Source organism: Semicossyphus pulcher, unplaced genomic scaffold (assembly GCF_022749685.1).
Source record: "Semicossyphus pulcher isolate SPU_LCO1_2020_fin unplaced genomic scaffold, fSemPul1.0.p SCAF_22, whole genome shotgun sequence".
NCBI classification, from domain to species: Eukaryota; Metazoa; Chordata; class Actinopteri; order Labriformes; family Labridae; genus Semicossyphus; species Semicossyphus pulcher.
Window position 1 is genome coordinate 21,289,958 of NW_027211696.1, and position 25,000 is coordinate 21,314,957.

Consider the following 25,000-nt stretch of genomic DNA (forward strand, 5'->3'; position numbering starts at 1 on the left):
TGTCTGACCTGTGAGGGAGAGACACGGCCGCAGGTGGAGACACAGGTGATGGTGTCTGACCTGTGAGGGAGAGACACGGTCGCAGGTGGAGACACAGGTGATGGTGTCTGACCATCACCAGAAACCAAGTCTCAGAGTGACCCTTTTGGGTTCAAAGTTCACCCTTTAGTAGGTTGTTCATCTCGTCGTCTCTGAACAAACAGCCGTGTGATTAAAATGCAGAATAAATCTGTTTCATATTAGCTTTTAAAGGTTTTACCGCTGATGCAGCAGAGCAACATGTTTGATATGTAAAAGAACCATCGAGGAGAAGACGACAAACCTAACAGACGTCTGTGCAGGATGAGCCCAGAAAAGTCAGTGAGATGCTAAAGTGACTGGGACTGTTGGTAACGGTATCGTTAGCTAGCTCTAGCTAACGGTAACGTTAGCCTCTAAAGTGACTCGAGCAGTCTGGGTGTGAGATGTTCGGTCTGGGTTTTTCTTATCACTTCAATGAAGAGCATTTTGTGCATTTTGAAACCTAAACGAGTCAGACTTGGACTCGACTCAGATTCTTCTTTGGTGACTCGGACTCCGACTTGAACACTGAACTCGAGGTTTGGTCGACGCTGTGGGCGGACCGACTACCCTCGTGGGCAACTCTGATAAACGTGCATCTTACAGGTAAAAACATGAGACTCGCTCGAGAGGGCTTCGGCCTGGAGCTGAACTGAAAGAAACTTCATCATCAAAAGACTAATCGGATACATCTGTCGATTCCTCACCTGTCCACTTTGCACTCCTGTATTTATCATCCTCTGCCTCCTTCAGAGAGTTTTACTACCCTGACTTCCTTCCTGGCTGGACCCTCAGTAAACTTGATCCTTTATCTTCGGTTGAGTTCACAAATAGTCTTCCAGGAGCCGGAGCGCGATCAGGCACAAACTGGAGCATTCATAAATTAAGAGGCTTGTTGTAAAGAAGCTGTCTGTCGTCGCTGTGCGCTGTGGTGACATGTTAGCGTTGTTTAGCTTTGAGACGAGTCTGGATGCCTGTGTGTTTGAGATGTTAGCCATCACACCATCAGGTTAGCTCATGAACACCTCCACCTGTCATTACCGTTTAAAGTGGTATAATTAAAGTACAAAAAGTACATATAAGTGCATGTGAAAATATTGTCCCAGTGTAGACAGGAAGTTCTGGAGTCGGAGCACTTCCTTGTTCCTGTGTCATCACTTCCACCGTCACACTGACGTACTTTGATGTTGAATGATCATCATCTGTCAGAGAACTATTTAAACTTTGCATCCTGTGAGATAACTGCTCCTACTCTGCTGGAGGAAACTTTACACGGACAACACATGAACGTCCATGTGCACCGCTGACTGTCCTTAAACATGTGAACAAACTGCTTTTTAAGTTAATCTTAATTTAAAGTATTTTTAAATGAGCCGAGCCTCTCCACAATCTTTGCACATTAAACTGTAGAGGACCCCCCAGTGTTAAAGCCCCCCGGTTGTGATCCTTCCTGCAGACCTCTCCACAGCGCAGTGAGACAGAGCAGCATTATCATTCTGAATGTGATTATCTCCTGGAAGCAGAGGTGCACTTTATTCTTATCGTCTGCTCCGAATGAAACTCACAAAATGTAAAAACTGCAGCTCTTTATCTGAGACGATGATTTAAGACGGGATGTCACTCATGTTTTATTCAGCACGCCGGGTCAGGAGCTGCTCTGCCAGTGTTTCAGCACGTATTTCACACCGTGCATCATCCCGCTCTGCATTTTGTCCTTTTTGTTAATCCCCTCATGGCCTGATTATTTTTACTCGCTCGCATAGAAATACAACAGTATGCAAAAGTGTTAAGAGAAATAATGTGCTGCCTGTTTCTATCAGCGGGAGAAGGAAACGTTGACTTTATCTACAGAAAATTAATTAATTGATAATCGATTGTTTTCAAGTACCTGAAGCGAACACGTGCACGCCTTACAGAGATGCTTCAGATACAAAACATCTAATTATCTATAATTAGCATCTGATCATTGAAGTCCACATATGAAAGTGTTTATATTTCCTCTGATTAACAAGTCCATCACATTTACATAATTGGAGTGTGTTGTTTACTTGAGCTCTGACACACCATAATATTCTCTTAATGACTTTATAATTACATCTCTGTTCAAACTTGGACGAACGTCGTCGTCAGGTCAAAAAACTCCAAACGTGACGAACAGAACGGAGCGACGTGACGCTTCCCGAGTCGACACAGACGAGTGAACGAGACGAGGTCCACGAGACAAACTGTGTGCATGAACAAATCTCCAGAAGGCTCCAACAGCACCAACACGGCCCAGAGGTTACGTTCAGTGACTGAGTTAGCTGAGGGGACACCTACCAGACAGCTAGCAGCTCCCAGCTGTCACTCAAAGAGGCCACGCCCCTAATGCTGCATCACTTTAAGCCTTAATATAATGTAAACAGGTGAGCTGTATAAAGATTCTCCACGTACAGTTGTCATGAAGACAGAAATGAACAAACTTTTTTTTTGTACCAGGCTGTAAACATGTTTATTTCTGCTGTAAAGTTTAACATGGGGCTCTATGGGGACTGACTCACTGCTGGAGACAGCCTCAAGTGGACACCAGAGGAACTGCAGGCTTTGGCTTCATCTCTCAGCCCTGCATGATGCTGCTCTTATCAAACTAAAAATTTTTTGCAGACACAAAGAGGGAGTGAGTTTTTGTAGGCTAACTGTAAATGTAGAATATTTAATGCATTAAATATTTAATGCTGCACGAGCTCATCAGTGTTAAGATTCTGACCAATCAGGGACCACTTTGAGATCAGGCTCCAGAAACAGGAAGAGGATTTCTTTAGAGAAATCAAAAGCTTTCACTTCTCCTGACTTCCTCCTCTGACCCTGCGCTGTGACCTCCGGAGGTGGAGTCACCTGACCTCCCTCTGTGATGTGAGCGCTGCACTTTGAAGTATCCTCGGCTGCAGCAGCACGAGCAGCAGGCGATAGAGCCATTTCAGTGCCGGGTTGTCGGTGTGCTTTGGTCCCACCAGGCGCTCAGAGCAGAGGTGAAGGAACCAGCTCGCCGTACAGAGAGCGGCCCGTGTCTAATGCTGCCGCCTGCAGCCGGCCCCCCTGCATGAGCCCCCCCTCCAGGGACAGCTTAGACCAATCCCAGAGCAGATTACTCCAAAACCTCCACACTCCATCCTGCCTCCCGTCAGCGGCAGACTTCTCATTCAGATAATTACACTTTGTGCTGTTTTATTGCCACACAAAGGTTTGTTTTTACAGAACAAATGTGTGCGCTCTGATCGTCTGTCATGCTCTGATGCTGCAAACACTTTCAATTCGACTGTTTCTGTCGCAGATGTTTGAGATTGTTTATCTCAAAGGGATTAAAAAATCAATGGAAACTTCTTTTTATCAAAGCTTTTCATGAGTGCATCAAATCGATTTAAAGAGAGATGAATTATCTTCTCTCTGCTCTCCAAGAGTTAACCGAGAGGCCAGACGACAAACCGAACAAAGCCTGCCTGATCCGCCGTCTGATCTCGATGAGGGAGATACAAAGAGGGCTGATTCTCACTTTAAAGAGCTGATAGTCATTCTGCTGAGGATGTTTACAAGTGTAACCTGTTGGTTCGTCTACATCTCTTCATGTCAACAGTCTGTCTGGAGTGCATTTATTTTGTGATAAGGGTTGGTGGTTACTTTCTCTCTGCGCCCACTCCTCTCAGTCTGCCCTGTCTGCTTCTATTTCAGTCATTTCCGACACATTCTTCTTATAAAAGTGAGAGAGACTGACTGTTCATGCAGAGACAGGTGACTCAGGAAAGAAGCCATTTGTCTTTAACGTCTCCCTGTTTCCCTCTCTCTCCTCTCTCCTCCCACATGATGGAGTAAAAACACCCCTGAGTTTAAAGCACACATGTTGGTGTCATGTGTTGTTTCAGAGTGACACCCACACACACTGAAAGGCTGAATGACAAACAGGAAGAGACAGGTGTGAGTGTCTCCAGTCGATGTGTTCATCCTGCAGCAGTGAAACAGGCTGTAATGGCTGCAACATAATCCTTGATGGGTCAAAGGTCGTCCACTAAAAGTTCTTGTTGTTTCCACTGACAGGCTCAGATTGTTATTCTAAGTGTGTGACAACATGACAGAAAGGATCCCTACAGAGATAGACCTTTTTGTTACAGAGGAAGATGATTGTTTTAACCACACACAGACGTTACATCGCTCTCTGCACACACACCAGACTCCATTCATAAAAACACTGATTTAACCTCTCAGGACAGCTGCTGGTTTCCCTCTGACCGTCAGTGGTTAGTTTGTGTTATTGTGAGAGAGCTTTTAGCTCATGCTAGCTTTACTTTAAAGCTGTAACCATGAATGTATGAGAGCTAACATATGCTAGTATAGCTTTGATTTTTACCGTTATCATCATTTAACACTTTATTACTCTTTTTCTGACGCTTCTGTCACAAGTATGAGATTAATAAAAGTTTCAAACTATATTTACATTGATGAGCAAAATGCTTTTTTGGCTGCGTGGAATGTTTCACTGTAATACCACAAGTGACCACTGGGCAAAGTTTGGAGGAAGGCTGAGTAGCAGCGCTGCATGCAGGCTTTAATCATACGTCTCTAGGCGCTTACCCACTGGTCAAAAAACCCGCTAACACCTGCTAACACCCGCTAACAGCCGGCTTCTTTGCTTAGTGGGAAAGGTTCCAATCAGCATTCAGACCCGGGTCACATGACTCTGCAGCAGACCCGGGTAATTATCTCCTCGGCTCCGATCGGCACTGATGGGAACACAAAACCTGTGTCGACACACTAATCTCCGCCCCCTTTCAGGCGCGATGCTATGCTCCGTCGGTAACTTCTGCGACTCCTCGTCATCTCAGCTACAAACTCCGCCCGTCTCCGTCCGAGCAGCGCTTGAACATCGCTCCAGATTTGTTGTGCCGAGTTTGATAAACAGACTGAATGAGTAACAGAGACAATAAAGACCTAACCACCGTAACATCTTCACTGGTTACTAACCCTGTCTCCTGTTTGTGACGTCAGACGGTGACGCAGCAGAAAAGAGACCGACAGGAGGATACTTCACTGGCAATGGGAAAAGAGACAATCGGTATTTATAAGTGGGTCTCTCCGGGTCTGAAGAACCTGCTTCAGCGCGTTACTTTCGGTGGGATGGGGGTATATGTTTCCAAGTGCAGAAGTTCTTGTTGTGGTGTCTATGACCTGTCAGACACCTTCAGGTGAACAAGCTCCTCCTTTAGGATTTGGAGGAGGACCAACCCTGATATAAAAACACCTGAGGATGCAAAAACAGACTTTTATCAGCTGTGTGATCAAAACGTCTGCGAGACAGAGATGGTGTTCAGTGTCATCTACAGTGTGCTCCTGAATGCACCTGAAAATGGCTGCAAAGCAACCACCTGTGGCTTGTTCAGGTCTGTGACGCTGCGTATCCTGCAACATGAATATATTCATTACGTATTAATGAGTGACCTCCTGTTGTCTTTGCTTTAAGTAGTTTGATTCTCCTTTGAGAAATAACTGGCCTTCATTTCTGTCTATGCTTCACACACACACACACACACACACACACACACACACACACACACACACACACACACACACACACACACACACACACTCGCACACACACTCTGACACTTAATAGGGTAATGATCGCCGTTCTCGAGCTGTTTAATGGACCAGCAAACAGCAAACATCACACCGTACAGCAGACAAACACCACACATCATTGGCAGCGTGATGGATCATTGTGGCCCAATCAGAAATCAGATCTCCATATATCTCCTCAGACGTGCTCAGCAGCACGACAGCAGGCGGAAATCAAAGAGTCAGGCGGTGATTCATTGACCGTGTCGCCGTTTCTGCAAACAAACAGCAGAAAACTTCACAGATCAAAAGCTGAAAGTTTCCAGACGCCGTTTAAAGCTCGACATGAGAGACAGTCGTCCTCACAGGGGCTTTTAGAGAGGAACACGGTGGTTTAACCTCCGTCCGAACGCTGCCCTCCGTCCTCTCACACACAGAAAACACATAAATGGAGGTTTGATCCTGCGCCCCCTCTCCCTTCATCTATCTGATCTCATCTTCCTCATCTGTCCCCGCTCCACTCCATTTCCTCGTCCTCAAATTGCTTCTTCCTCCGTCATCTGCTGCCATCATGCTCTCATCTCATTCCCTGGACGTCTTTCTTTTATGTGCACTGATCCTCGCCTGCTGCCCTCGGCACGCACACACACACACGCACGCACGCACGCACACGCACGCATGCACGCACGCACGCACGCACGCACACACACACAGAGTTGTTTAATCAGCGTCTCGCTCGTTCAAACAGCCCGCAGACTCGCTCTCTAACAGTGAACGAGCTGATTAATCTGTTGTCAAAACAATTAGCAGCTGGTTGTTGTAACCACCCACCCTCGCTAACAGCAGAGTTAGTGAACTATTAAAGCTTGCTGACGGAGGTGGAGGCCGTTATTTAAAGTGTTTATTAATGTATGTGTCAACAGGCATCGTCACTGACAGCACCGAGAACATGTGCACATTACTTATTTAGAGCTTTCTGTTCCTTCAGTGAAACACTCTCAGCTCCTTCTGGTTTTTGTCTTTTATTTTACAGTTTGACTTTTAAGCAGCAAACAGAAGATCTGTTCTCTCCGCACAAGGTTAGTCAGTGTTCATGAGTGAGATTAGGAGCCTGAAGCAGAGACGTGCTCATTATGGTTTGTTTAAAAACAGAAAGATCTTAATAAAACATGGAGTTACACGCTGAACAGAACCTCAGCCTGTTAGTAAAGTGCTCTTGCAGCAGCAGTGATACACAGAATATAACCTGTAATATTACAGCGGCCTGCACGAGCAATGCTGCTGCAACGGCCCAAACGCCCAAACAGGCTGCTGATTCAGAAACACGAGCTAAAGTCACAAACAAATGCAGTAAAGGAAACGCTCTGCAAAAGGCCGAAACGCTTCTTTACAGTCTGAAAGTTTGAAGTATCTTTGACGGACGGACGGACGGACGGACGGACGGACAGCATATTGTTTAACATGGGCGAGTATAAGTGATGTCACTTCTGTTCAATATTTCAATCATTTAATCTTTAAATCGTCTTCATGTGCAGATCAGTGTTATTATGATTACTGAGTCTTTTTTATGTAGTTGCATTTTCATTGATCAGCACATTGATCAGCACATTGATCAGCACATTGATCAGCACATTGATCAGCACAGAGCTGCGACTTTATTGATTTCATTGTAAAGTAAATAATCAATAAAAGGCCTCCTGCTGCTTCATGTGAGCGTGATGAAATGATCCTGTAGTGACGTGGTGACGTGTGATCAGACCATCACGGCTCATTAAACTGATATGTGTTCTGTAGATCCGCGCTGTGAGAATAAACTGTGTGAATACAGAGTGATCTGCGTCGCACCTCCGCACCAATCACGTCACGCCTTTGGTTAAAGCACTTCCGACGTAGGATCCACCTGTGTGTCCTCGCTGTGTTAGATGCTGGTGCATGTCTCATCTGCAGGCCGTTTCTGTTGCTGTGTTTGTTTCTGAATGTGCAGCCCGTTTCTTCTCATGGAAACAGTCCGCTTCGTAGCTGTGCGATTGCAGTTGTCGGCCAGTGTTTTACAGCTCTGGATAAAAATGAAGAGACCGTGCAAAACTGTTTTTTAAGATGAGTTTTTTGGGCTTTTGTCTTCAGTTGATAGGACAGCTGAGGTGAGACAGGAAGCATGGGGAGGAGAGAGTGGAGGAAGACATGCACCAAAGGATCAGCAGACCGGGAGTCGAGCCTGCGATCAGTGCGTCGAGGACTGAAGCCCCTGTACGTGGAGCCAAACCAGCGCCCCAAAACTCTCTGCTCCTTCTGTCGACACGTTTGTGTTTGTAAATGAACTTTAGTTTTATTGTCGACAACATTTCTCCTTCAGATCAAATCTTCTCATTGAATCTTTTATTTACAGAAAATGTCGAGAAAACAAAAGATGTTTTTCAGAGCTGAATAATGCAAAGAAAACAAGTTCACGTTTAAAGATAAGAATATTAATGTTTTCACTGATGAAGAGTTCAGAGGTCAGTGTTTAACCTGGTGTTTAATCACAGCTGTCTCAGTGCTGCTGGGTGACGTGAGGCCGCTCCTGGAGCAGCTCGGCTTTGTTCGACCGTCCATCAGAGACAGACGCTGATTTAAGGAACATTAGGAGTGTCCAGCAAATAACACAAAAAGTAGAGCCCCAGTAATCCCAGTGGTCCAACATTATCAGCCGGTTTGGGCCCGATGTGGCTCGATCACATGTAGAAGAGTATCTGCGTTTATGTGCTCCAACAAATATGAAGACTGTTTCTAAAACGTGCAGAAAACAAAGCCGATACCAGAATCAGATTATTCTGTGTATGAGCGAGGACACAAACATCTACGTGGTTGTTCAGCTCTGAAAAACATCATTTTGTTTCTCAACCAGGCGACATTTTCTACAAATGAAAGACTCAGTGAGAAGATTTGATCTGCAGGAGGAGAAATGTTTACAATAAAACTAAAGTTCATTTACACACACAGACCTGCGGACAGAAGAAGCAGAGAGTCTCTTCTTTGTTCCACAGCTGTAAAAAACGGGCCGACGCCGCAGAATTCAAAAACAGATGCAACAACGGGCCAGAACACAAACAATGATCGGATCTGAGTTCATTATCCTGCAAACAACAACAACTCGTTTCTTCCAAAACAGCAGCCGAGAAATCATTGACTGTTTTAAACTGTACTGAATGTGTCTCACAGTAATGCATACCTATAATACACATTCACGTGATGTTACTTTGTGTTTTAATGCACTCATGAAGTAAACAGTTTCCTTACAGCAGACCTGCCCTGTCCTGCGCTCAGCTGTCACAGCGCGTCGCCGACCTTTGTAAACGAGCCTAAATGCTGCTTTAAAAGCTGAAACAGGTGACGCTGATTGCTCTCTCCGTTTGTTGCCTGAGCTTTGTTCCTCTCTGTTCACCTTGTTAACGTGCTGATGCTCTTTGCAGCTGCTCTCCTGCTCTCTGACTGTTGCTCCTGAGACCTTCCTGCACACGCTGAAATGATAAATAACACACCATCAATGAGCTCTGGAGAATATTGCTTTGTGTTCTCAGTGGCCCGTGTGCAGTCCAGTTATTGCTCCTGTACGGTCACCTGCAGGCGGCTGAATGGTGTTAAACTCATGAGATGAAGCCTGCAAACAGCACAGATGAGGATGCATGACGAGCTCTGTAGCATCAGGGGGTAGAGCTGGATGAGGCCAGATTTTAAATTTAAAAACAGCCTTTTTATCTGGCTGAAGTGTAAAGTAGGGCAGTAGAGAACAGAGAATCTCACGCCTGCTAATGGAGATGTCAGAGATTCAGCCTGTTTACCTAAATGATCGTCTGCAGCTGAGGATGAACGGCTGAGAGGTGAAGAATCTTTGTGGCACACGGGAGCTAATGAATCCTGAAGTAGGAGCCAGATTAAAGTCTGCCTCCTGACCACTGATGATGAAGATCCGTCAGTGGAGAGACGGATGCAACAAGGGGAGACTTCACTCTTTAATGAGGAGGTGGAGGGACCAAAGAGCTGCTTTACACAGTGTTAACAGCTGGGGTTAAATGAGGACAATACGTATTCAGACTCAGATTAAAGCCCTGGTTCTTGGCAAAACAAACTGTACGTTAATAAAAAGTACAGGGTTTATTCAGAGTAAAACATAACTGCCAAATAAACAACTCTTCGTAATATGCATAGTATAGTTAAGTAGCTGATGTTTATAACCCCAAATTACCTACAGCTATGAACATAAGACAATGGTTTGGTTGTTTTGTGTCTCTTTGTAGTTCTCTCTGTGTTCAGATATCCTCGTCTTGCAGCAGTTCAGCGTCTCCTGGTTCTAATGGTCTCCACCTGGTTGTTTCGCCTGTTTCGGTCATTCTTTTGCATCTCTCTGGTTGTTTTGTGTCTCTCTGTGGTTGTTTTGTGTCTCTGTGGTTGTTTTGTCTCTCTGTGGTTGTTTTGTGTCTCTGTGGTTGTTTTGCGTCTCTGTGGTTGTTTTGTGTATCTCTGTGGTTGTTTTGTGTATCTCTGTGGTTGTTTTGTGTCTCTCTGTGGTTGTTTTGCGTCTCTCTGTGGTTGTTTTGTGTCTCTCTGGTTGTTTTGCGTCTCTGTGGTTGTTTTGTGTATCTCTGTGGTTGTTTTGTGTCTCTCTGGTTGTTTTGCGTCTCTGTGGTTGTTTTGTGTATCTCTGTGGTTGTTTTGTGTCTCTCTGGTTGTTTTGCATCTCTGTGGTTGTTTTGTGTCTCTGTGGTTGTTTTGTGTATCTCAGTGGTTGTTTTGTGTATCTCTGTGGTTGTTTTGCGTCTCTGTGGTTGTTTTGCGTCTCTCTGGTTGTTTTGTGTCTCTCTGTGGTTGTTTTGTGTCTCTCTGTGGTTGTTTTGCGTCTTTGTGGTTGTTTTGCATCTCTGTGGTTGTTTTGCGTCTCTCTGGTTGTTTTGTGTATCTGTGGTTGTTTTGCGTCTCTGTGGTTGTTTTGTGTCTCTCTGTGGTTGTTTTGTGTATCTGTGGTTGTTTTGCGTCTCTGTGGTTGTTTTGTGTGTCTCTGTGGTTGTTTTGTGTATCTCTGTGGTTGTTTTGTGTCTCTCTGTGGTTGTTTTGTGTCTCTCTGTGGTTGTTTTGTGTCTCTGTGGTTGTTTTGTGTGTCTCTGTGGTTGTTTTGCGTCTCTCTGTGGTTGTTTTGTGTCTCTGTGGTTGTTTTGTGTGTCTCTGCGGTTGTTTTGTGTCTCTCTGTGGTTGTTTTGTGTCTCTCTCTGGTTGTTTTGTGTGTCTCTGTGGTTGTTTTGTGTCTCTGTGGTTGTTTTGCGTCTCTGTGGTTGTTTTGTGTCTCTCTCTGGTTGTTTTGTGTGTCTCTGTGGTTGTTTTGTGTATCTCTGTGGTTGTTTTGCGTCTCTGTGGTTGTTTTGCGTCTCTCTGTGGTTGTTTTGTGTCTCTGTGGTTGTTTTGTGTATCTCTGTGGTTGTTTTGTGTATCTCTGTGGTTGTTTTGCGTCTCTCTGTGGTTGTTTTGTGTATCTCTCTGGTTGTTTTGTGTATCTCTCTGTGGTTCTTTTGCGTCTCTGTGGTTCTTTTGCGTCTCTCTGTGGTTGTTTTGCGTCTCTCTGTCGTTGTTTTGTGTTTCTGTGGTTCTTTTGCGTCTCTCTGTGGTTGTTTTGTGTATCTCTGTGGTTGTTTTGTGTATCTCTGTGGTTGTTTTGTGTATCTCTGTGGTTGTTTTGTGTGTCTCTGTGGTTGTTTTGTGTCTCTCTCTGGTTGTTTTGTGTCTCTCTGTGGTTGTTTTGTGTCTCTGTGGTTGTTTTGTGTGTCTCTGTGGTTGTTTTGTGTCTCTGTGGTTGTTTTGTGTGTCTCTGCGGTTGTTTTGTGTCTCTCTGTGGTTGTTTTGTGTCTCTGTGGTTGTTTTGCGTCTCTCTGTGGTTGTTTTGTGTCTCTGTGCTTGTTTTGTGTATCTCTGTGGTTGTTTTGCGTCTCTCTGTGGTTGTTTTGTGTATCTCTCTGGTTGTTTTGTGTATCTCTCTGTGGTTCTTTTGCGTCTCTGTGGTTGTTTTGCGTCTCTCTGTGGTTGTTTTGTGTCTCTCTCTGGTTGTTTTGTGTATCTCTGTGGTTGTTTTGTGTCTCTCTGGTTGTTTTGCGTCTTTGTGGTTGTTTTGCGTCTTTGTGGTTGTTTTGTGTCTCTGGTTGTTTTGTGTCTCTGTGGTTGTTTTGTGTCTCTCTGTGGTTGTTTTGTGTCTCTCTGTGGTTGTTTTGTGTCTCTGTGGTTGTTTTGTGTATCTCTGTGGTTGTTTTGCGTCTCTTTGGTTGTTTTGTGTCTCTGTGGTTGTTTTGTGTCTCTCTGTGGTTGTTTTGTGTATCTCTGTGGTTGTTTTGTGTGTCTCTGTGGTTGTTTTGTGTGTCTCTGTGGTTGTTTTGTGTCTCTGTGGTTGTTTTGTGTCTCTCTGTGGTTGTTTTGTGTCTCTCTGTGGTTGTTTCGTGTCTCTCTCTGGTTGTTTTGCGTCTTTGTGGTTGTTTTGTGTCTCTCTGTGGTTGTTTTGCGTCTCTGTGGTTGTTTTGTGTCTCTCTGTGGTTGTTTTGCGTCTCTCTGTGGTTGTTTTGCGTCTTTGTGGTTGTTTTGTGTATCTCTGTGGTTGTTTTGCATCTTTGTGGTTGTTTTGTGAATCTCTGTGGTTGTTTTGCGTCTCTCTCTGGTTGTTTTGCGTCTCTGTGGTTGTTTTGTGTCTCTCTGTGGTTGTTTTGCGTCTCTCTGTGGTTGTTTTGCGTCTTTGTGGTTGTTTTGTGTATCTCTGTGGTTGTTTTGTGTCTCTCTGTGGTTGTTTTGTGTCTCTCTGTGGTTGTTTTGCGTCTTTGTGGTTTCTTTGTGTATCTCTGTGGTTGTTTTGTGTATCTCTGTGGTCACCTTGCCTATGCTAATTCTTATAGCAAAACCAAATGTAAGCAGTCCAATTCAGTTTTTTCTTTCAATGAGCACAAAACAAACATGTGGATGGAAACTTGATTACTTTGACTGAGTTCTTTCAGCGTGAGTGTCTCCTCCTCTGTGTCTCAGGGAGCGACGGTCTTCAGTGATAGAATAATATAAAGAAACAAAAGAAAAGGTTTCAAGATCGGCTCCACTTCTCCGTCTACAGACTCGGCTCTCTCCACCCACAACCAACTTCCTGTCCCTCAGCTCATTAGTCATCTTCCCCCTCCCCTCCAACACCTTCTAAACTGCTCTCTGAGGATCTGCTGGGTAATCACACATTCAAAGGAAACTCCACTGAGAGAATCCCGGATGCTGCTGTCAATCACGACCGCCTCAATTAACCAAACAGCTGCTGGTTCACTGAAGTGAGCTGTTACAAAACGTGGCTGCTAGCCGAGGCCAGTCTGCTCCTCGATGAAGTCCTGATTAAGACGACTGAAGAAGGTGTCCTGGACTACCTGGAACATCCTCTCAGGTGAACTCTGGGCCTCATGTTTCAGATAGCAGCAGGAATGCTGAGCGGTTGGATAACAAGCTTTGTGACGGTCATGTTTCTTCCAACCTTATTGAACACATAATAAATAACTCATTGTATGCATGTGCATTTAAGCTCATAAATGCTTTATTTGAAGTGAACATGAGGATATCAAGTATTTTTATAACTAATTAATTGTTTCATTGATTCCTCAGCCTGACAGTTAACTACACTTTCTGAATAAACATCAGCTGGATGTTTAAAACTTTCATTATTTCTCTAATTCAGAGCAAAATAAATTCTAAAACCAGATTTGTATCATGTCGTCTCTTTCTTCTTTTCTGTCCTGTTGATCTCCCATTAAATAATAGTTTTAATCTTATTGTGATACTTGAAGAGCCACTGACAAACACATTAAACTAAATTAATGGGTCCTGTTCAGTTTATTTATTTATAGTTCTATTCTGTGACATTTTAATTTGAAGACACATTTCAGGCTAATGAGGCATAATGACAAATTAATTGGTGCGGTTTCCGTCTACAGCAGAGTTCTTTCTGTTGTATAACTTTCAGTGGGCTCACATAAACCCAGAGACCAGATCTGTATAGATCCTCTTATAATATCAAGCAGTGTCACAGTTTGTTCAGGTGACACCTCCTTAACCCTGACAACATGCGGCGTTCCCCAAGGCTCAGTTCTAAGACCGATCTTTTTTTAATGCAGTCAACACCGATCAGCCATAACATTCTGACCACTGACAGGTGCAGTGAATAACATTGATTGTCTCTCTACAGTGGCCCCTGTCAGCGGGTGGGATGTGTTAGGCAGCAAAAGTAGAAGTGCAGACCGAGTCCACCCCTTCATGGGGACAGTGTTCCCTCATGGCAGTGGCCTCTTTCAGCAGGATGATGCGCCCTGCCACACTGCAGACATGGTTCAGGAATGGCTTGAGGAACGATCCATGGAGGCCCCACCTCGCAGCTTACAGCACTTAAAGGATCTGCTGCTCACGTCTTGGTGCCAGATACCTCAGCACACCTTCAGAGGTCTGGTGGAGTCCATGCCTCGACGGGTCAGGGCTGTTCTGGTGGCTAAAGGGGAGCTACACAATATAACGCAGGTGGTCATGATGTTATGGCTGACAGTGTACACTTCCCTTAAGTCATGTTGTTCACAGACTTGAATTGCATTGATGCAGATGATACCCTGATGTCTCTCCTTTACGGTGCCTGTCTGGTTACATGTCCATGTTTTTCTACCAGCTTCCTTCCAGTGATTAAGAAGAACTCGAGTCGCTGGTCCAGAGAACGTCTTGAAACCATTCCTTCAGCACACACCTGAGGAGTTGTCTATCCCTCGTCTCATCATCAGTAACTCAATGTTTTAAAGTTTTCTTATTTTTACCTGAAGACTGGACGACTTTGTCTCTTGTTTAGTTAACAACAAATCATCCAGCAGGCTCACACTGGTAAGAAAAGTCAGCCGGAAAGGGAAACATATAACTCCTCTTTTCGCCTCACAATCGCTTTATTTATGGATTGTTTTAGGTTCTTGTCTGCGCTCCTCAGGCGCCCTTCGAGCTGTTCCTGTGTGCAGATTTAAGAGCAGATTTAACTGTGGACCGTACTTCACCGCGGCTCTGGATCCTCCTGCCTGAAGGAGCTAAGACTCAAACATCATAATCTTCTTCTTTAAAACAAACTTTGTCTGTCAGGTACGTCTTTGATGAACTGCACGTGTGTCTGTGTTGTAGGCTCTCTCCTTTGTCTTTGTCTTCATTGTTAGTTTTGTGTAAAGCACTTTGTAACCCTGTTTTTAAGAGTGCTTTATAAATAAACTGTCTTATTGTTGGATCAAAGTGCCTGTACTTAACTGGAGCTGGAGTTGATCTCACCACAGCTGTGTCCTTCCGGAGTTTTTAATCCCTCTTTTAAATCCAAACTGCCTAACCTTGGATGCAGAGAAACTTGTGAATTATTTCCTCTCACCTGTTCTTCCTCTCTGGATTCTATTATAACTTTTAAGCTGAAAAGCCAACAAATCCTCTTCTGCCTTTTTAATATTCATGCATGAATGAGAGACAGCGGAAAAGCGGTGCAGGAAGGAAAAAACTCCTTTGTTCATTGTCACATGAAAGAGAAAATAAAGCTGGAAATTAAAAGTGCGAGAGCACAGTTTCCATCAGACGTACGTATATAAACTCATCTTTAATGTAATTAACCATGCAGCACAGGAAGCTCCCCCTGAGAAATGAAGATAATTTCTCAGTGTCTTTGTGCTCAAACTGCTGCTGTTAGAGAGCACATATCTGCTCACAGATTGCTGCCGTGTTGGAATCACTTGTTTGATGTGCTCAGACTCGTGACTCGAGGCTGTTTCTTACTTAAATCCATTTACCTGTGCCCTTGAAAATGTGCCCACGAAAGTGCTCTGAGAAAAGTGTTTGAAATATTTCCACTTTTTCTCACATCTATTAAAGCAGCCTCGTGCTGCTGTCAGCCACAGCTCTCAGAGACGACGTTTAACACCTGACTGATTCTCGAAACAATCGTCCTGTTGACGTTTGAGGGAGATGCAGCCGTCCAATCAGACAACTTCATCAAACTGTTTCTACTGTCAACATGCCGTAATCAAGCAGCCAATGTGGAAGCACCAAACCCTGCAGTTCCTCTGGTGTCCACTTGAGGCTGTCTCCAGCAGTGAGTCAGTCCCCATAGAGCCCCATGTTAAACTTTACAGCAGAAATAAACATGTTTACAGCCTGGTACAAAAAACAGTTTGGGTCTCTATAGCTCATTTCTCTCTTCATGACAACTGTACGGGGAGAATCTTTATACAGCTCACCTGTTTACATTATATTAAGGCTTAAAGTGATGCAGCATTAGGGGCGTGGCCTCTTTGAGTGACAGGTGGGAGCTGCTAGCTGTCTGCTAGGTGTCCCCTCAGCTAACTCAGTCACTGAACGTAACCTCTGGGCCGTGTTTGTGCTGATTTGTTCATGTAAATATCAGACAGATAATCTGTGTGTGCGCTTTATTGGACTAACAGACCGTCAACACGTCTCACACACTGTTTATTCATTTATTGATATGTTAGCGCTGATGATCTGTGCTCACCACACCTGGCTTGTATGTTTAGCTTGTTAACTAGCTAATTAGTTTGCACCAGACTTTGTTGGAAGCATTTGTTGCTTATTCATATTTTTACAGATGAATCAGAAATCAGCTCTACCACCAACACAACAACACAAATAATAAGGGACTGTTTGCTGCAGATTTTACCCCACACTGAGTCATTTAACACGTTACTGTTCCTTCGCCCGGGAAACAGGCAGTATTAAAAGCCTCCTTTGTGTTTATTGAAGTAATCTTAATGGTGTTGTCTTGTGCTAAATTGTAAATCAACCTCTGAGCCTGCAGGACTCCAATAATTGATCAAGTAAGAAAACAACAAGAAGGAAAACAAAATTCATAATAGAGTGAGCTCGCTTCAGGAGGTCTGCACACAGCACGCTTCCTGTTCTTAATGAGCTGAACATTAAAGAAGCGGATTTAATGTTACAGAACTCCTCTTTCTAAATACTCAACTCAGAGACACACCAACGCACCACAGTCCTACGACACACAAACGCACCACAAACGCACCAACGTACGGAGACACAAAAACATCACAGCATGGAGACACACAAATGCATCTCTGCAGCACATACACACAAACACACTACAGCACTGAAACACACACCTGCAGACTCCTGAGACACACAAACGCACCACAAACACACTGCAGTACGGAGGCACATGAACGCACCGTGCTGCGTGTCCTTGAGCTGCTGAACACGCCGAGTGTTTCGCTCGTCTCAGACGATGTGTTTTTCTACTTTGCAACTTTGTCTGGCTTAAATGTATGTCCTGTGTGTGGTCGCCAAGTGTGTGTGTATTTATGTGTGTGTGTGTGTGTGTGTGTGTGTGTGTGTGTGTGTATTTATGTGTGTGTGTGTGTGTGTGTGTGTGTGTTAGTGATGCAGAGGCTTTGCGAGCATTGCTGGCACTACAGAGACATCCTTAGTGGAGAACAAAGAGAGGGGCTCTTAATGAGCTCTGCCACTGCTGAGACCCAAACTAGGCCAGCCAACAGGCCGTGTGTGTGTGTGTGTGTGTGTGTGTGTGTGCGTGTGAGTGTGTGTGTGTGTGTGCGTGTGTTGCTGACACACACAGAACACAGTGCAGGACCAGCAGTGGGACCTGAACCAACCAAAGCCTTTAACCAGGTGTGTGCGGCGACTCAAAGCAGCTCTGCAGCGTGAGAAGGTTTTTGTGATGTTGCTTGTTTGTTCAATAATTCCCACAGCACAACAACAACAACAACAACAACAACAACAACAACAACAACAGGATTAGAATGGAAGCAGCAGAGATATTGACCCCTAAGTCTTTCCAAAACCTGGTGCCTGTATTACCCACAATGCAACTCAACTGCCTACGGTTGCCTGAGAGATTCAGGTATGCTATGCTAAGTATCAGCTAACCTTTTAACTTCTGTCTTCAGCCCAATCCATAGACTGAATAAGAAGGTGATGTAGCACCATGATGCACATCATAGGTGTGTTCAGCATTTAGGGCTCCATCTTGTTTTTTGACGTGACCATATTTGGACAAGAGGGCGGAGCTGGAGAATTAGCAAATTAAATTAAATTATCAGTTAATCCTGACGCTAGCTTAGTAAACAAGATGCATCAGTATTTAAAGAGAGCAAAAAGAGGCTTCCAGTACTGTGCTAACAACCTGTCAATCACAGGTAGCCCCGCCCTAACTCCTCCCCTCTTCCTGGTCTGTGTGACTCTCAATGGGAGCATCAGTGACTAAATGAACATCATGCTGTGTTGAAGAAGAAACTAGAGACTGAGACCATAAAGTCATTCAGGTTAAAAAGCGCAGAAAAGTAAAAACACAAAGTTTGACTTTAATCAGATGATTAAACGTCCTACACGATTACAGAGTCTACCGGGCCACACATTGATTTGATTTTGTCCAATAGGAAAGAACGCTCTGTGAGTGACTTCACATGGAGACCTACGATGAGGGCTGCAGCAGCCGTCTCCCCGCTCCCTCTCAGCACTCTGAAGGCTGCTGCAGGAGAAACAACAGCAGCATATTCCTTCTGTTCTCGGCTTCTTTGTCCCTGCTGACACTCGAGGCAGAGCTCAAACTGGCCCCCTCATGACAATCGATGAGGAGCCTCCTGATCTGTGCATGTGTGAAGTGTGTGTGTGTTTCCTCTGCCAGCTCATCACTGAGGAGCACCAACAGGCAGCAGGAGGACTAATTAACTGTGACTCGGCTGCGTCTTACCCTCAGTCAGGCCCATGTGGATGCTCCAGTAGTTCTGCAGGCACTGCAGCTCCTTCTTCATGCCTCTCTTGCAGCGACAGTCGTACAGCGGAGAGTCCTGCAGCACCTCCAGCGCCCCCTGGCACTCCTTGGAGGCCAGCATGGCGCTGCGCTCCTTGTCCCCTCCTGAGAGGCACTGGCGCATGATCCGGTAACGCGAGCTGCACTGGCTGTTCTGGTTGCAGAGTTCAGACGCTCGGACGCAGTCCAGAGGTTCCCTCCACCCGGGGGGGCCCAGCTCTGAGTCACACACACACACATCTGCAGGGGAGAGAGGAGACGGGATGAGGAGTGTTACTGCTAATCAGGATGGATGTGTGCGATGGGTCCAAATCTGTGTGAGAGCTCTCACGAGATTTCTTCAGCTCAGTGTTTAATGTACGAAAACTTTAAATTTAAGCCTCAAAATGAAAACATCAGATCAGCGGACGGTCGTTAAAACATGCGAGCATCACGACAGAGCTCATCGTTTTATTCATGGTTACAGCAGCAGTGCAGACGCTGTCCAGAGTCTTTTATTTTGAAGGCGGCTCGTCACACTCGCCTGGAGAAAATGTTTGTATGTAAATGATCCGGTTTGATCTGAATGAATCGTTCCACTTCCTGTTTTCATTCTGAATTTCTCTTGGCTCCATGTGTCATCGGGTGACAGTGAAACAGTGTGAAGTGAATCTACACGTATTTATTTACACACACATGTTTATATGTGTTTATATTTGTTTATATTTGTTAATGTTTGTTTATGTTTGTTTATATTTGTTTGTGTTTTAAACAGATAATTTTTGCTGTAAAAACAAAGTTCTCTTCATTTTTTCTTTATTGATTCTGTTTGAAATGATTTTCTGATCTTTGACAGATGTATTCTTTTTCATGTCACTGCTTTGACTCCATATTTAACAGCCTGAGAGGTGAAACTCAGGACAAACAGAAGTTCGTGCTCTGAACAAAAACACTGACGGCGACTCCGAGAAACATTTGTGTCGTTTCTTCTTCTCTCATCAGAAACACGGAGCGGCTCAGTCTGAGGACGGCGTTCAAAAAGACTCGCTGATACGACCAGTTTATATTCTGAGGACTGAACCTGTCAGTCAGCGTTCGGGGGCCGATTGCACAAACATCCTGAGGCTACAAGCAGCTGCTAACTAGCCGAGGTCAGAGAACGTGTCAGTCAACACTCCTCAGGTTTCACTGAGTCACTGATGCAGCTGCAGGTCATGTGACATCAGCGCGTTTCAGATCGAACTTTTCATCTTTATTTTGATGGCGGCCTTTAAGGAGAAATCGCTCAACAACAAGTGGAAACAATCCAGTAAACACCTGAGAGGGCAGTTTGTGACTCCGGGTCTCGGCTGTCTGACTGAATTATTCATCAAAGAAAAATCGCTCCAAACTAAAGTTGTTCTGACAGTTTGACGAGCAGCAGCTGCTGGTCAGGTGTCACCTCTGTGATGTTTGGAAATATCACTTTAAAGATGGAAGATGATCGTATCCGTCTAATCAGCTTATTAATGTTTGATTCACATTTACCGACAAAGATCAGCCACCTGACCACTCACCTGACCAGCCACCTGACCAGCCACCTGACCACTCACCTGACCAGTCACCTGACCAGCCACCTGACCAGCCACCTGACCACTCACCTGACCAGCCACCTGACCACTCACCTGACCAGCCACCTGACCACTCACCTGACCAGTCACCTGACCAGCCACCTGACCACTCACCAGACCAGTCACCTGACCAGCCACCTGACCAGTCACCTGACCAGTCACCTGTCCATTCACCTGTCCATTCACCTGACCAGTCACCTGACCAGTCACCTGTCCATTCACCTGTCCATTCACCTGTCCAGCCACCTGACCAGTCACTGCTGACCACGTTTAATACCATGTTCCAGGATTTCGTTTGGTCGACATTAAAATGCACGTTCACACCTTGAGTTTGGTTGTTAGCCTTAGACGCAGCTAACGTTAGCATTCAGCCACCTCTTAGCCAACATTACCTTTGAGCTCCACGATAGGGAAGGTGTAGAGTCCTGGCTAACGGCTAATGTTAGCTGGTGGTTAATATGTTGTAACACCCTGACACGTGACCCGATGTGCGTCCTGGTTTTTAATATCATTGGTCTTTTTTAATTTGGTGATCAATCAAGTGATTTGTCTGATTCCAACGTTTAATGTCTCCTTCGTCAGTCGAGCTTTAAGCCAAACTCCTCATCAGTGTGACCTTTAACCCTGTTTCTCAGCTGAGACTGAGGGCAGGTACAAACTGCTCGTCTCCTACAGCTCCACAAATAATCCACAAATCGTCTCCACCAAACAGTAAAAGAAGCAGCCTGGAAAATGTTTACTGACTGCAAACATCAGCTCTTGTTTACAAGTGAGGACGGCTGCTCACTGAGCGTGTGCACCGACAAGAGACCTAACAGCATGAGATGAAATCCAGGTTTCCAAGAGTCTAAAGAGTCTAAGGAGTTTCAGGAGTCTAAGGAGTTTCAGGAGTCTCAGGAGTCTCAGGAGTCTCAGGAGTCTCAGGAGTCTAAGGAGTCTAAAGAGTCTAAAGAGTCTAAGGAGTCTAAAGAGTCTAAGGAGTTTCAGGAGTCTAAGGAGTCTCAGGAGTCTCAGGAGTCTCAGGAGTCTAAGGAGTCTCAGGAGTCTCAGGAGTCTAAGGAGTCTAAAGAGTCTAAAGAGTCTAAGGAGTTTCAGGAGTCTCAGGAGTCTCAGGAGTCTCAGGAGTCTCAGGAGTCTAAGGAGTCTCAGGAGTCTCAGGAGTCTCAGGAGTCTAAGGAGTCTAAAGAGTCTAAAGAGTCTAAGGAGTTTCAGGAGTCTCAGGAGTTTCAGGAGTCTCAGGAGTCTAAGGAGTCTAAAGAGTCTAAAGAGTCTAAGGAGTCTAAGGAGTTTCAGGAGTCTCAGGAGTCTCAGGAGTCTCAGGAGTCTAAAGAGTCTAAAGAGTCTAAGGAGTTTCAGGAGTCTAAGGAGTTTCAGGAGTCTAAGGAGTCTAAGGAGTTTAAGGAGTCTAAGGAGTTTCAGGAGTCTCAGGAGTCTCAGGAGTCTCAGGAGTCTAAGGAGTCTAAAGAGTCTAAGGAGTTTCAGGAGTCTCAGGAGTTTCAGGAGTCTCAGGAGTCTAAGGAGTCTAAAGAGTCTAAAGAGTCTAAGGAGTTTCAGGAGTCTAAGGAGTTTCAGGAGTCTCAGGAGTCTAAGGAGTCTCAGGAGTCTAAAGAGTCTAAAGAGTCTAAGGAGTTTCAGGAGTCTAAGGAGTTTCAGGAGTCTAAGGAGTCTAAGGAGTTTAAGGAGTCTAAGGAGTTTCAGGAGTCTCAGGAGTCTCAGGAGTCTAAGGAGTCTAAGGAGTTTCAGGAGTCTCAGGAGTCTCAGGAGTCTCAGGAGTCTAAAGAGTCTAAAGAGTCTAAGGAGTTTCAGGAGTCTCAGGAGTCTCAGGAGTCTAAGGAGTCTAAGGAGTTTCAGGAGTCTCAGGAGTCTCAGGAGTCTCAGGAGTCTAAAGAGTCTAAAGAGTCTAAGGAGTTTCAGGAGTCTAAGGAGTTTCAGGAGTCTAAGGAGTCTAAGGAGTTTAAGGAGTCTAAGGAGTTTCAGGAGTCTCAGGAGTCTCAGGAGTCTAAGGAGTCTAAGGAGTTTCAGGAGTTTCAGGAGTTTCAGGAGTCTAAAGAGTCTAAGGAGTTTCAGGAGTCTAAGGAGTCTAAGGAGTCTAAGGAGTCTAAGTCTATTTATGTTTACTGATTTGAAGTGGAAAGTTTCCCTCTCGCCGTCCTCTGCTGCTTCCCAGGAACAAACAAACAGACGAGTCACTTCCTGACTGTTGTGCCCATGTCATCGATGATGTCATGGGTTAAACCAAGTTTGAGGGAGGGGGTGTATTAAGTTGATGTACTGATATGGTGATGTGTTTTGTTCTTAAATGTATTCACATTTTATTTTGTGCTGATTTGTATTTATTTAATGTGACGTGTCTCCTGTTTTCTCCTGTTTTCTCCTGTTTTCTGTTTCCAGTTTGACTCTCAGTGTGTGTTTTCTTTGAGCTGCTTGTTTGTATAAATAAAGTTGAGTTGAGTCTGCAGCTGCTTATTAGCAGTCGGTGAAGCGGTCACTCGTCTCCTTCATTTATCCTCATGAGTACTATCTCAGTGTCGGACGGTGAATTAGCTGCAGAGTCTGTATGCGAGTAACCTTTGACAGAAAGTTCAACAGCTTCTATTAGTGAGCAGACAACAGAGCAGGTGGAGTCCAATTAACATCACAGGGACACGATAAGGACCGTCTGTGATATCAGTGTCTGTGTGCTGACAGCGGTGAGACCGAGGACAGACTCTCTAACAGTTCTGTTCATGACCTACAGCTCGGGATGTTTGACTTGTTTGTGTCTGTTTTGGGATTGATTGACATTTATAAAAATCTACTGACCTTTTTAATTTAATTTAATTACAATGATCTTTGGTTGAAGTCCTTGGAAAGGCTTCCTGACCACATATCTCCAGATCTGGTGATTTAAAAATTGAACTTTGACCTGTTTGAAATCCTAAAAGAAATCAGACAAATGTTTTAGCTTTTCGTTTAAACGGAGACCCTCGTGTTGGGACGTTCAGAGATGAAGAACTTAAACTCAAGACATATGAAATAAAATCCCCTCTAACCTTTACCTGCAGCTAACCTCAAGCTAACCACCTGTTAGCTAAAGATGTTCTGCAGACCGAAGTTATCAGGCGATGATACATCTAAAGTGGAGTCACAGCTTGTTTCTGCTGCCCCCAAGTGGCCAAAAAGAGGACATTTAAAGTATTTAGGACCAAATCGCCCTGAATAAGACAATCACACTGTATGTGCGCTAATTATACATTTCAAAGCATATTGTTAAATCACTGCACCCCTGTAACAGAATCAGAAGAGTGATCATCTTTTTATTATTCCAAACATTCTCTTAACTCGGAGCCTACATTACCCACAATGCAACTCAGCCTAGAACCACATGGAAAACAACATAGATTGTGAATACAAACCTTTGAAACCATTAAAACTGAGTTCATTGCCGTTACAAACATTTATAATTAGTCAGGCTTATACGACAAGTGGGGCCTTTATTGGGATGATTGAATAAGTTATCAATCTGATTGATGATTGAATACGTTTCAGTTACCATGGAGACTGATCCCTTCACACTAACCTGGTCCTCGTCAGCTTAGTTTTCAGGCTTGAGAACAGAGCCAGGCTCACCTCAGGCTGAACCAGTGTTACAGCCAATCAGCTAACTGTTCATGTGTTCTCTCAAAGGTTCCTGCCTGAAGGTTCCTCTTGAACATCACCACACATTAACATGGGACTCATATAATCATCATCAGTTCATTCGCTTACATCTTCTCAGTGTTCCAGTCGTCGTGTGTGCTTTGAATGCACCGCAGTTCAAATTAAACAGCTTTAAGTGGCGGCTGCTGCCTCAGAGAAAGAAAGAAATGTCACTTAATCAAACTAAGGAACCAAACAAACACCAAAGTCATCATCATCCGTCTGCAGGAGGTAACATCACCCAGCATCTATAGATCATCTATCGGATATCGGATCGGATATCGGATACATCAACGTCTAAATGTTTACTTTCAGCACATTGTACGCAAAGAAAGATGATGTCTCCAATGTTTCACGTCCTGAAGTAAACCAGGCTGCTCAAACTGCTCATAAAGCCAGCTTCCTGAACCAGACTGATCCTGGTCCAGCTCCTCACGCTCATGTTTGAGACCGGCTTTTCAGAATAAGAGCTCAAACAGCCCTGTGGCTGGACAGAGGAACGAAGCAGGCTCTCCCTCTAAAGGCAGCTGGTTTCAGGACCACGGACAGCTCCACAGCACAGACCAGCACTGAAGCCTGTTAACAGTGACTCTGATATTTGGATGGAGGTTAAAGCTCTTCTAACGCTGCTGCTTGTCATGTTTCTCTTATCAGGCTCGCTGATGTTCTTCATTTTATTCTTCTTCTTTGTTTCAAGTTGGGCTCATTTTTCCCCAAACTTGGCTCCATCTTTCCTCCTGTTAAAGCAGCCTTCACCGGGGGTTGGATATCTTCTTCTTCTAGTGTTTATTGGCAGTAGTGGAACCAATTTTGAGGTGCTTTACTGCCACCATCTGGACTGGAGTGGAACACGAGGAGAGGATTTAGCGACTGAGTTACTTTTCTAACCTTTATCCTTTTATTCCATCTCAGGAGCAAACTGTTCTCTTTACTACACCAAGGCTTTAACTTTGTAGGTACATTCTTCAGTATAAAACCAATTTAACATGCTTAGACTCTAAAACCGGACTGATATATCGTCCAGGCCGATATTATCTCACTGGTGATAAACGTGTTTATACGTCAGCAGATCAATGACCAGAAACGTCGTCTGTCCACCAGGGAGCAGTCGTGAGTTTATTTATCCTCCACGTCCTGATCGTGTTTGTTAGAAAGGAAGTCTTATTAAAAATGTTTATTTAGGTTATTAATGGTTCACTTCTGATGATGAGCTTTAACATGTAGCCGATTAGCCAACTCTTACATTTCTCCCAAACTAGTT

At 44.6% G+C, this 25,000-nt stretch overlaps 1 protein-coding gene across 1 annotated transcript in view; it reads right to left on the minus strand.

Moving 5' to 3' along the window:
* gfra2b (GDNF family receptor alpha 2b) overlaps nucleotides 1–25,000 on the minus strand; it is a 90,113-nt gene that overhangs the window by 64,295 nt on the left and 818 nt on the right. The window contains exon 2 of the mRNA XM_069673123.1: nucleotides 18,413–18,712. Coding sequence (XP_069529224.1) covers nucleotides 18,413–18,712 — 300 coding nt within the window. The remainder of the gene's footprint in view (nucleotides 1–18,412; nucleotides 18,713–25,000) is intronic.